Genomic DNA, 12,803 nt, shown 5'->3' on the forward strand with positions numbered 1-12,803 from the left:
TGCTATAGGACATAGAAGATTGGCTTTGTAGGAATTACAATGGTCTTGATACAATTATAGGATTTAAACTGACCTCACACACTGTTTCATAAATGCGAAATTTAAAAACAGGGCTCAGACCTGTTGAGCAACCCCCGCTCCCGCGACCCCCTCCCCCCACCGTCACCCCCGCCTTGGATTTTTGTGCTGGGATACTGAGGTGCGTCCAGTGCCGATTTTCTCCGGGGTGTTTCAGATGCACAAGCAGTCTTTTCGTTCTGGGTGCTGATGCAGGACAGGCCTTCACCCTCCGTGGGTGAGTGGCCGAGGAAGGGTGCTTTGAGAAGCAATCAGGATTGCTTTCCTCTTCGCAGATGAACTTCACTTGAAAACAGGTTCACTGGTTTGTTTGTTTTTTTGTTTTTACATGCTTGACTAAAAAAAACCTCGAAACACCTGTTGTCCACACCTCAGGTACACAGAGAAGCTTCCGTCAGCTGGCTTCACTTCTAGCGTTTGATCACAACCTGTTCGTAGGCTCCAGAACCTACCCTGAAACAGCAGTGAGGGGAAAATTTCAGACCTTGAATTGTAGAGGGGGCAACTTACGAATAACTCTTCTCCCAGGTACCCTGGGTGGTTCTCTTTTTTTGACACAGGGTTTCTCCGTGTAGCCCTGGCTGTCCTGGAGGACCAGGCTGGCCTTGAAGTCAGCGATCCACCTGCCTCTGCCTCCTGGGATTAAAGACGTCTGCCACCACCACCCAGCTCCAAGTGGGTTTCAGTTGAATTTTATTTCTACAAGGCTTAAAGGTATCATATACAAAGACAATACTAAAATCAGCCTCAGCCAGGGCAGTATGTAGGGTTTTCATGGAGTCTTTAGTTATAATACTGCAGGCCTAGTGTAAAGCCTCCCCCCGCCCCCATCCTCTCTCTTCTACCTCCCCACCATTTCTCCTTCCTCTTTTTCAGACAGGGTTTCATTTAGCCTAGGCTGGTCCATACCTCTCTATGTAGCCAAAGACGGCTTCGCAGTCCAGTTCTTGCTGCCTCTGCCTCCCATGTGCTGGGAGGACTCAGTAATTCTTCTGGACAATGTGCAGATGGCTTTATATGTGGCTAGCATTGTGAATTAAGAATGTTCTTGAGGAAGAGTTTATTTCTTCAGCAGCTCAGCGTAGAAGACGGTTGTGTCCCACCCCTGCTCCCGACCCCCAGAGAATCTCTTCTCTGCTTCATAGTTTAGCTGGGGACAGGGAACCTGCCTGGAGACTGTTCCCTCAACTCCCCTGTGGGTGTGTGTGGTCATGTGACTAAATTTCCCATGTGTAGCACAGCTGAAGAAATATATTGATTTCTATTTCTCTAGAGGAGAAGAATTCTTACCTCTGGCTGTCCAGGATGGTGGAATAATAAGATGGCAGTGCATCAGTTTTGGGGACAAAGCTGTATAACTGGCCTGGCTGTCACATTCTTGGGTTTCTGTGTTACAGCCTTTACTGTAATATGCTGGGTATGAACTGACCTCTAATTATGAAATATACTAAAGAACTTAGTTGCCAAGCTTTGTGACTAAAACCATTCTGAGGTGTTTAAATAATGGCCTTATCCATACGAGACTTCCTGCTGCTGCTGTTGCTACTGATGCACTTGAGACCCTGGTTTTGTGCTGTCAAGAAAGGGGCATGCATCTTCCTGTTGTTGCTTCTTGGTCTGGCAGAATAAAGATCCTATGCCTTTTAGAGGGCAGCTAGCTTTATGCTTTTGAATAGGTCAAATTTCTACCCTTTCCTGGGGGCATCTTGGGTAATCCTGAGACCGTCAGTGGTGGTGCTGCATGGAAGCTAGGGTCTTACTGTTAAAAGTTATCCGCAGCTGTCCATTTCCTTATTTGTCAAGTTATCAGACGCCCTTCCTCTCCACGTGAGGTTTCCCTCTTGAGTGCACAGAGTTTACTAATCCTGGAAGCAACCACTGTGGCTGGTCTCATCCGTTAGTGACATTTCATGAGGTGTTTATGGTATACCTTTTTCCTCGAGGTATAATATGACACTCATTCCTTCCCATCATGCACCAGGGATAACCTTGACACTGTGGTCACAGCAATGAAATAAACCAATACAGTGACAGCAAGGTCTGTAGGAACAGGAATAGGGTTGGGCTTTTAGTACGCACTTGTAGAAGGCAGGAAGGGAGGGTCACAAGCCTCACACTGGAATTCCACCCATATTTCCCTCCTACATATGCTCTTGGAAGATGCTAGGGCACATAGGGGGTGGAGGGTTAATAGACTTAGGCTTCTGTGAGGTTGTCGGCCATGATGGATTAGGGTTTGTTGGTGATGCAGCTGTTTTGAGTCACCCTTGTTTTTGTAAGCCCAGGAAGCTTACCGGTTCACCAATCCACCAATTGTTATTTTGGTCTGTTGTTGGTGCTTTATCTTAGCTCATAGAAGATAAGCATTGGCATCTGAACATCAGAGTACCAGAAGGAAGCACGTGTGCGTGGGAGATTTGGCCAGAGAATTGTCAAATCTGATGAAAGCTATAAGCACAGGGACCCATGAAGTTCAGTGAAATCCAAACAGAATAAATAGAGAGAAACACATCCAGTCACAACTTACGGCAACTTCTAAGAAACCAGCGACAAGGGGGACATCTTGCTGGGTGTGGTGGCACTCAGGAGGCAGAGGCAGGTGAGTCTGAGGTCTACATAAAGAGTTCAAGGCTAGTCAGGGCTATATATATTGAGACCTCGCCTCAAAAAAAATTGTAAAAAATATTTAGATAGGGGCTAGAGAGATGGCTCAGCAGTTAAGAGCCATTGGCGATCTTCCAGGGGGACAGAGTTCAGGTTCCAGCATGTAAATCAGGTGTCTCACAACCGTCTGTAACTCTGCTCCAGGATAGCCAATGCTCTGTTCCAGCCTCTGCAGGTGCTCTCCCCCTGCCCCTGGCATACATGCATACATCCATACAGACCCATACATATAAAAAAATTAAAAATATCCAGATATACAAATTATATAGAAAAGATTAAAAATGGAAATGGAAGCAGCCTTTGTGCTGGCAAAAAAAAAAAAAAAAAAAAGAAAAAAAGAAAAGGAAAAAAAAAAAAAAAAAAAAAGAAATGTCCCTAAAGCCAAGAAAGGTTAATGGCAGCTCATGCTGCTGTGTAGGTGCACAGCTGCTCAGGGAGGTAAGGACACTGCCGGGAAATGCTCCCTTTGCTCTATCTAAAATATTAGGCTAAAATTCTGTTCTAAAATTTCTTTTAATGTTAACGATTGTCAAGTGCTCTATTTGTCCAATATATTCTAAAAACATAAGTAAAGTAACAAGCTGAGATAAAATAGGATGCTAAAGACATCCAGGAAAGCAAGCGTATTACCGTAGTAACCGACTCTTCTCATGGAAGTATAAGCATTTGTGTTATTCAGTCTCAACATAAGGACAACTGCAACCTTCGTCCTTTACTTATGATGTTTTGCCCCCTCAGAGCCCGGGCTAGCTTCGGACTTGCTTTGTAGCCGAGGATGACCCTGAACTCCTGAACTTTCTGCTTTTGCTTCCCAGGCGCTTTTGATTTGAAACGGAAGCGAGGGCTTTGCTCTTGCTAGGCTGTGGGCCTTCTGACAACAGAGCTACGGTTTCTCTCCTCATTAATCAGGATGTCTGGATTTCAGCAGAGTGAGCTGGTGGGTGACATACCTGTTTGGAAGGTGGTGGCTGCCAAAGGTTGTACTTCCCCCAGGCCCCACGAATAACCTCAGACCTTCCTCTGTAAGACATAATTAAATGCTTGGTAAGTGCACAGTGATCAGGTTGCTCTCAAGTAAAATGCATATCGTAGTAATCAACATTTTATAAGTATCAAAGTGTATCAAAGTTTTATACGAGCTTTAGAGGCAACTGGAAAGCCAGCCTCACAGTTCTTTCTCACCAACCTCCCTAAAGCTCTTTTTCTCTTAACAGCAATGGCAGCTCTTTCTACACATTTTCATGAGGCTTAATTATTCCTATTTCCAGCCAGTTACACAACAAAATGGTCCGCCGTGAGGTGTTCTCTCTTCTCACCAGCATGAGTAATTAATTGTACCTTTCAAGTTGGTGGCAGATAAATTTTCAGTTTCTGTGGGAAATGCTGGGATAAATTGCAGGGTTCTATTTACACTGTTTTCAAGACCACCACCCCGGGGCCTTCAGACTGGGCCAGGGGCCTGGCGCTCATGAACTGTATAGACAAGAAAGCTTTCTTTAAGATGGATCTCGGCCTCCTCCAACCTACACCACTTCTAGGGGTCGAACCCAGGGCCTCCCTCATACGTTCCAGGAATTTGCTGTCCTACTGAGCTATAATACCTCCTTAGCTGATGCCTTCACTAAAGCTTGTTCTTTTATTTTATTATCTTTAAAATACATTTTATTAATTTTATTCATATTACATCTCAATTGTTATCCCATCCACTGTTCTTTACCCAGCATCAACAGACCTTGTCAGAGACAAGCTACAAAACTATCTTTGCCTTTGTGGGCCTGGGATCGGCTTTATGTAGTCACAGCTGTAGCCTGACCACGTGGGTCCCGCAGCTGTGGAGCAGAGCGCCGGACCGAGCGTTCTCCTCATGCGCACCTTCTGCACTGGAATCCAGGCTGAAGTCCTGACTCTGCAGGATTGTCTCCACGATGTCGTCAGCATCCACCCTGGTGTCGTCGACTCGCTTCAGCTGGGACTCAACAGAATCCTGCTTCACCGGGCATCTTGGAAGAGAACCACAGTTGTTTCCTTCCTTTTGTATTGATTATTTGGTGAAAATAAATACATTGTTTTAAGGGTAAAAGCCATCAGGTTCGGGAGGGTACCTGGTGAGCTTCTCCGAAGCTGCTTCCTCTTCTTTATCGGCGGTGTCTGGATTTGGCTCAGCTGTGATTTGCTCAGTTTCGTCACATGGCTCCAGAATGCTTTCAATTCCTGTTGAAGTACTTCCCACTGAGGTGTTTCTTCTGTGGCAGAACTCAGAGAAACTGGATGACCGGGAATGACATGTGCTGTATCCTGCCAGGGGAAAAATCATTTGGATATACTACCACTCTCAGACACGCTACAGTCTAACTTTTTCTTCCCGTGTGTGTATTCATGCACATGTGTGAATGTGTGTATGGAGGCAGTGGCTGAACTGGTATTCTACTCTGCCACTGGCCGCCTTATTTTTTGAGACAGGATCTTGTACTGAGCCTAAAACTTGATGATTTGGTTATAACAGTCCCTAAAATCCCTCCATCTCTGTCTTCTCAGTGCTTAGATTATAGGCATGAACTGTCAAGTCCGACTTTTATGTGAGTGCTGGTGGCTGAACTCAGGTTTTTATGCTTGCATGACAAGCACTTTATGGAGTCACCTACCAGCTCTAAGAAGTAATATCTTTATCCCACAAAAATAAATGTTCTGCAGTGGTAGTTTCAAGTTTATTATTGAATTTTAGTCTGTCTGGGATTAAAGGCTTCTGCCACCAGGCCTGGTGAATTTTGTTTTGTCTGGAGACAGGTACTTGCTATGCAGCAAGCAGTGGCTGGCCTTGAACTTGCCATCCTTCTGTCTCAGCCTTCCCACTGCTAGGATAACAGGTATATGTTACCACAGCTGGCTTCAAGCCTCTTTAGAACAGTGGTTCTCAACCTTTCTAATGCTTCGACCCTTTAATACAGTTCCTCATGTTGTGGTGAGCCCTCCACCGCAACCATAAAATTATTTTATTGTTACTTTATAATTTTGATACCGTTATGGGTCGTAATGTAAATATCTGATAGGCAGGATATCTGATAATGTGACTCCCAAAGGGGTTGTGACCACAGGCTGAGAACTACTGCTTTAGAGCAATAAGGAGTTGAATCCCATTGTGGGCTTCTACCTGATACTTTGGACTGCTGGCTGGCATAGCTTGATGTCCTACCTGATACTTTGGACTGCTGGCTGGCATAGCTTGATGTCCTAGAATGTCCCCAGGCACCAAGTTCATCAGGAACAGAGGCACTCTTTGCTGAAAGATCTGCAACAAGTCACAACTTGATGTTACTATTCCTACCAAGTCAACATCCTATTTGTATTTTACCTGTATATTTTATAACTTTGCAAGCTCATAATCAAAGAAAATAAATTATAAAGTGATAGAGTCCTTCAAATTGGTACAATGAAACAAACTGCATTGCAAGAAACTAAAGAGGGCTTAAATATCTTAGTCCATTGGAAAGTTAGGGAACTTCCATGTCTACTAGCAGGGTGTCTTAAAACCACTAGTTTTTTATGCTCAACATGTCTCTAATAAGTCAATCTTATTCTTACAAATTCTTGTCTGTCTGTCTGTCCATCCATCTGTCCATCCATCCATCCATCTATGTATTAGACTGGTTCTCACATAACCTCAGCTATCCTTGAACTCACTAAATAGCCCAGGCTGGCCTTCAACTCCTGTTCCTCCTGTCTTGGTGTCTCGAGCGCTGGGATTACAGGTGTGCACCATGCCCTGGCCCTATAGTGTTTTTGTTTTTGTTTTGTTTTTTAGGTGGTGTGGAGGAGATCCTATTCCTTCAAAATTCATCTCAGTAGTGAATTAAATGTACTTTATTGCATAATGTCAGCCTTCCTAGTGCTAGGTTACACATGGGACAATGCTGTAACTTCTGTCAACACAGCATAGGGTACAGTACCTAGGATGAAAATTCTTTAAAAAATGAATACAAGACTAGAGATGATACAGCTGTTTAAAAGCACCAGCTGCTCTTACAGAGAACTCGGGTTCAGTCCCCAGCACCCACATGGCAGCTCAAAACCACCTGTAACTCCAGTTCCAGGAGATCCAACACCTCTTCTGGGCTATACAGTCACTGCATACATATGGTGCATAGACATACAGACAGGTAAAACACCCTAAAGAGAAAACAAATAAAAAATAAAGTGATAAAAGAAACCTATAACAGTTCATAGTTTGGAAGCAACTGTAAAAACAAAACAGTCCCCAAACTGTTTGTAGTAGCTCCCAGATCATGTGCATAATTCTGTGGTACCAGCTATCCCTCCACAGAAGACAGAAGTGTGATTGTTCAGCACTAGTGTCAAACACTCAGAAACCAGAACCATTGTTAACTTAGGAGCAGAAGGCAAGCAGCTGAGTGAGAAGGTACCGCAGCAGCAGTTCTACACATGAGACTGTGCACAGCTGGGCCAACAAACGCTGCCAAACAAGCAGGCTGCTGGTCCTCTGCGTGAGCAGAACCATTCCCCGAGCTGAGGCCCCAGACTGAATAAAGAAGAAGAAGAACCAGCCAGCTGAACACCAGCATTTATCTCGCTGTTTCCTGACCATGGGTGCAATATGACTAGCTCCCTCCCATCCTGCTGGGGGCTATGGGACGTCAGAAGACAGACAAGGGTGTAAAGATAATAGTTTATTATTTATATACCAGGAAGGTACAGACCCAGACCTGCTATTCCAAGATGCACTTTGAGGGTCTCGCCGCCTTTTCTATCCTCTTCCAGAGACTTGGATTCCCCAGCGATTGGGATTGATGTGGACGTGGAAGGCGGCCTGTAAAGAGATATTCTAAGGATCAGGCCTTGAGCCATGTGTGAGCCTGAAGGTCTGAACCACTGTCAGAGGCTGTGTACTCAGCACCTGCCGTAGTCAGCTCTTTATGAGCGCTATCCTTTTGAGGGTGGAACGGAACCATTAAACAATCCGTAAGTATCCTTTAAAACCTTAAAACCTGAATAATAAAGGCAGGAAAGATTTTTATATCAAGACTTTATTTTTATTTATGTGCCTGTGCATACGCACACATGTGTGCCGGTGCCTACAGAGACCTGGAGTTACAGATGGTTGTGAGCCACCTGGCGTGGGGGCTGGGAACTGAACTATGGTCCTCTGCGGAGGGCAGCAGGTGCTCTTAACAGCTGACCTGCAGAGAAAGGTTTTTATTCGACAAGATACCGTGAACAGAAAGAGTGCTGTCTCGCGGAGTTCTGAAGTGTGCTGTCACAGTCCTGTAACCTCAGGAAGTCAAGGCAGGAGGACCAGAAGTTCAGGACGGTCCTTGGGCATGAGCAAGGTAGATATCAACTTGGGCTATGTGAGCTGCTGCCTTAAAGCCAGAGCCAATCCTTCAATAGTGCCTTCGCATCAAGGCTCAAGCTCCTAGGATGACACCCAAGGCTCTTCATACTCGAAGTTGGACCAACCTCAATTATCAATAGCTGTATTTTAATTTTTGGGCTATAGTTTTTTTTTTTTTAAAAATACTTATTATTTATACAGTATTCTGCCTGCATGCATGTGTGCCTGCACACCAGAAGAGGGCACCAGATCTCATTATAGATGTTTATGAGCCACTATGTGGTTGCTGGGAGTTGAACTCAGGACTTTTGGAAGAACAGCCTGTTCTCTTAACTTCTGAGCCACCTCTCTAGCCCCCATGGGCTATGATTTTTGAGACACAACTTTTCTCTGTGGCTTGGTAACCTGCCTGTAGCTCAGACTAGTCTTGAACTTATGAAAATCCTCCCGTCTCAGTTTTCTCAGTGCTGGGATTATATATAGGTTTATATCAGAAGGTACAGGTGGGTTATGTGTTTAAATGACATAAACAACTTGGTTAAAAAAAATAACTCCATTGAAAGCTGGATGAAGTGGCATATGCCTGTAATTCCAGCACTCAAGGAGGCAGAGGCAGGTGGATCTTTGTGAGTTCGAGGCCAGTCTGGTTTACAAAGGGAGTCCAGGACAGCCAGGGCTACACAGAGAAACCCTGTCTTGAAAAACCAAACCCAAACCCAAACCCAAGCAACCAATCAACCAACCAACCAACCAACCAACCAACCACAACAAAAACCAAACTCCACGGAATATTCACAGGAAAAATAAATAAAAGATTCGCGCAGAGAATGGCTCAGTTTTATCACTTCTTTTGCTCAAAAATGTTTTATATTCTTTGTCAGGATCCCTTGATAGGGCATCGCTGAAGTTTAAAGAAATGGGAATTATCTTAATTTTATAATAATAATGCTCAGAGTCTGTAGAAAATGACTTCCTAAAATGATATCATTATCTCCTGGCTGCTCCACAAATACCCCGTGCACCACCACCACCATGCCCTATGCGTGTTCCTGGCATGCCTCTCCTCCCCTCCTGCTATGTGCCCTCTGGGACCATACATACACTCATATTCATCATGATCACTTAGCCTAGGGCCACCGCTTCAGCGAGGGCTTCCTGGCTTTCCAGGAGCAGTGGCGTTTAGAGGCCCTCTGCTCTCTGCCCCAGTCACGCTGTGTGCCGTGTGTACATCTCCCAGGAGTCCAGCGGAGCAGGGCATCCCATCTCTCCAGTGCTTATTTACCTTTGGGTCCACACAGACACACTTGGCCAGGACAATTGCTCAGTCTTAGCTTCCTCGTTTTGTAAGAAGAGAATTTGGATCACACTGGATTTTTTTTTTTTTTTTTTTTACAAATTCTTCTTTTCAGATGTGGGTCTCCTTGTGTCTTATACCTGAACTCTGAATTGTTTCTCTTGTGGCTTCTCAGGAGAGAAAACATTAACTAATGAAACGGTCACATAATCTGCCTCTTCCATCTTCTTTTTTTTTTCCCCCCACCTCAGACTGTCTCTTTGCTACCTTGCACTGCAAATAAGATCATTTACTTTTCATTTGAAACCTCTGTAGCTTTTCACCTTATTCAGAAGGTGAGTGGAGCCGTTTTCAAGGCCCACAAGATGACCATCTGCCCTCATCTCCTGTGACTAAGCCCCTTACTCCCTCTGCGCTCGATAATGCTGGTCTCCAGGCAGTTACTTGAGGATGCTGGGAATGTGGCTCCTCAAGGCTTTTTTTCTGTATTGCCTCCACCTTGAATACTCTTTCCCCAAATATCTGTGTAGCTCGCCTCCCATCTCCTTCAAGTCTCTACTCAAATGTCATCTTAACCAGGGAGGCCTTCCCTGATCCTCCATCTAAAACAGCGCCAGCTCTTCAAGGCATCACCGTGCTCCCTGGTTACTCCTCCCCGAACATCTGTTCCAGGCTCCGTTTCTCGGCTTATCGCTACTTGGCTGTTTCTTTCTTAGAGTGTAAGTTCTAAGGTGGTAGAACGCGGTGTCTTTTGCTCACTGCTGTGTCTGAGGTTAGACTGCAGTCCCACACACTGGAAGGCACCTACTGGGTATCTGTTGAAAAAGTGAGTATGAAAATCGAAAGCAGGGGTGGGAGAGATGGCTCGGTGGTTAAGAGTCCTGACAGCTCTTCCAGAGGTCTTGAGTTCAATTCCCAGCAACTACATGGTGACTCACAACCATCTACAATGTAATCTGGTGCCCTCTTCTGGCCTGCAGGTGTACATGCAGACACAACACTGTATATATAATAATAAATAGACCTTAAAAAAAAAAAAGAAAATAGAAAACAAAATTAAACCTTCAGTTTGTCCATTTCATCTTAAACCCGAAAACCCAATGATGGACAAAGACCTGTAACTTGCCTCATTTTGAGAGTGGTGAGCTTAGTTGTTACTAGGAAGCAGTCACTCCTACAAAGTTCAGGCCAGTCTCCCATGAAAGGAACTATTTGCTTACAAAGCTGCTTCCATTTGTATTAAACAATTCACTTACTGGTTATCAACTTACGTTTTAAAACATGGATCACCAGACATCAGCTGCATACTGATCAAAACCTAAACAAAAGAGCATCGAACATCACGATTATAAAGAATTTCACGAGAAGCCAGCTTTTATTAATCTGTGTTTCCTCCACACCTCCCAGTCTAATATTTTCTATTTAGAAAACATTATGTGAAATAAATGTTTAATGAGTAAAATTCAATTACTGCTTTATGTAGACATGGATTAAAAAATTAGCTTTACCCAGTACTTGGGGAGGCAGGGGTAGGTGGATCTCTGTAAGTTCAAGGCCAACCTGGTCTATAAAGCAAATCCAGGACAGCCAAGGCTACACAGAGAAACTCTGTTTAAACAAAAACAAAAACAAAAACAAAAGCAAAAACAAACAAGATTGTCATTAATGTCCAAAACCTTGTGATTATAAAAATTCTATTGGAAAAGATAAGAATAAAATGCATGTCCCCAGCAAAAGTCCTTCCTTAGCATGCACTGTGTCTGGATTGTCTGTGTTTGCCCCGGACTCCTGTGGGATGTAAGCAGGTCTTCCAGCTCCACAGGCTGAGGCCTCATGGGATACCTGTGGAGGATCTATGGGGCAGAGAGCTTCTGCCCTCTGTGCCAGCTTTGGACCAAGACCAAAGCCTCACTGTTTCCTTCTGAGATGCCAACATTCACTGGTTGCTGATTAACCTTTAAGACTCAACCACAGGACAATCTCACTTATTTATTCTGAGCCAGTCTGGCCTCGAACTCAGTACGTATCAGATGGTAGCCTCAAACTTAGCCTTTTCCTCTTTCCTGCTGCAGTGATCCTGGGCGTGTGCCACCACACCCGGTTTATATGGTCTGTGGATCGGACCCAGGCTTTGTGTATGCCAGGCAGGAATTCTACCAACCAGGCAATATTCCTAGCCCCAAATTCACATAATAAGAATAGTAATAATGATGACATTCACAATGGTAATGACTTGAGAATTTATTTTTGTTTGTTTTGGCTCTTTGGGAGAGCCTCAGTAGTCTAGGCTACCCTGGAACTTGCTAGGTAGCCAAGGATAACTTGCATCTGTGATCCTCCTTCACATCTGGCTTGATTTGGGAGCTTACGTTCCAGATATAAACTATGTGTTCTACACACATCATCTCATTTCATCTCCAACACGCCCAGAAGTCTCGTTTTGAGACCATAGAGAATAAGGGATATTTTCCGACTCACATAGCAGGCATAGGGCAGAACCCAGGACTATACATATTGAGGCCATAGTCTTTTTTTTTTTTTTTTAAAGATGTATTTATTTATTATTTATACAGTGTTCTGCTTGCTTTCATGCCTGCAGGCCAGAAGAGGGCACCAGATCTCATTATAGATGTTGTAAACCACCATGCGGTTCATGGGAATTGAACTCAGGACCTTTGGAAGAAAAGCCAGTGGTCTTCACCTCTGAGCCTCCTCTCTAGTTCGAGGTCATAGTCATTTTTTTTTTTTTTTTTTGGTTTGGTTTATCGAGACAGGGTTTTCCTGTGTAGCCTTGGCTATCCTAGACTTGCTTTGTAAACCAGGCGGGCCTTGAACTCACAGTGATCTGCCTGCCTCTGCCTCCCGAGTGCTGGGATTACAGGTGTGGGCCACTAGGCCCAGCTAGAGGTCATAGTCTTAATGACAAACAGGACACCTACAAATTACTGCATACTTTCCAACTAATGAGTGGCATGCATCTTCTATAACTTCTTTACCCCAGGGCGTCCACTGCTGTCCCTTTCTTATTTTATTTCTTCCTTAAGTCTCACACCTATCCTGCTGTGTTGGGTTTCTTATTGCCTCTTCTTCCATACTGTCTTTCAATCTGGTTTCCAACTCTACAGGATAGCACTTGTGACTATCTGAGCGTCTTGGGATAGAGGGAATTGTGCAGTGAGGCAGAACAGAGAAGTGGGTGGGCGGTAAGAGGTAAGAGATAAGAGATAAGAGGCTGGGTTTCACTTCTAAGATATGGATTCACACAAGTGTGTCTTTGTATGCTGACAAGGATGGTTTATTAACGGGAGCGATGACTAGGAGAGCAGATAGATGACCCAAGGGAAAACCCTCCATTATGCCCGTGTGCCTTCTAGAACCCAAGAGCAAGGGCTGACTTCTAACAGGAAGAGGGCCTCGTCA

General features: G+C 44.4%; 1 protein-coding gene across 1 annotated transcript in view; it reads right to left on the bottom strand.

The window, feature by feature from the left end:
• Nucleotides 1-391: 391 nt before the first annotated feature.
• Nucleotides 392-12,803, bottom strand: part of Eeig2 (EEIG family member 2) — a 54,501-nt gene continuing 42,089 nt past the window's right edge. The window contains exons 7-13 of the mRNA XM_051165432.1: nucleotides 10,655-10,701; nucleotides 7,461-7,564; nucleotides 5,933-6,028; nucleotides 4,845-5,037; nucleotides 4,615-4,742; nucleotides 3,693-3,762; nucleotides 392-531 (exon numbers count right to left, since the gene is read on the bottom strand). Of these exons, the coding sequence (XP_051021389.1) occupies nucleotides 489-531; nucleotides 3,693-3,762; nucleotides 4,615-4,742; nucleotides 4,845-5,037; nucleotides 5,933-6,028; nucleotides 7,461-7,564; nucleotides 10,655-10,701 (681 nt within the window). The 3' untranslated portion in view covers nucleotides 392-488. The remainder of the gene's footprint in view (nucleotides 532-3,692; nucleotides 3,763-4,614; nucleotides 4,743-4,844; nucleotides 5,038-5,932; nucleotides 6,029-7,460; nucleotides 7,565-10,654; nucleotides 10,702-12,803) is intronic.

Source organism: Acomys russatus, chromosome 23 (genome assembly GCF_903995435.1).
Source record: "Acomys russatus chromosome 23, mAcoRus1.1, whole genome shotgun sequence".
Lineage (NCBI taxonomy): Eukaryota > Metazoa > Chordata > Mammalia > Rodentia > Muridae > Acomys > Acomys russatus.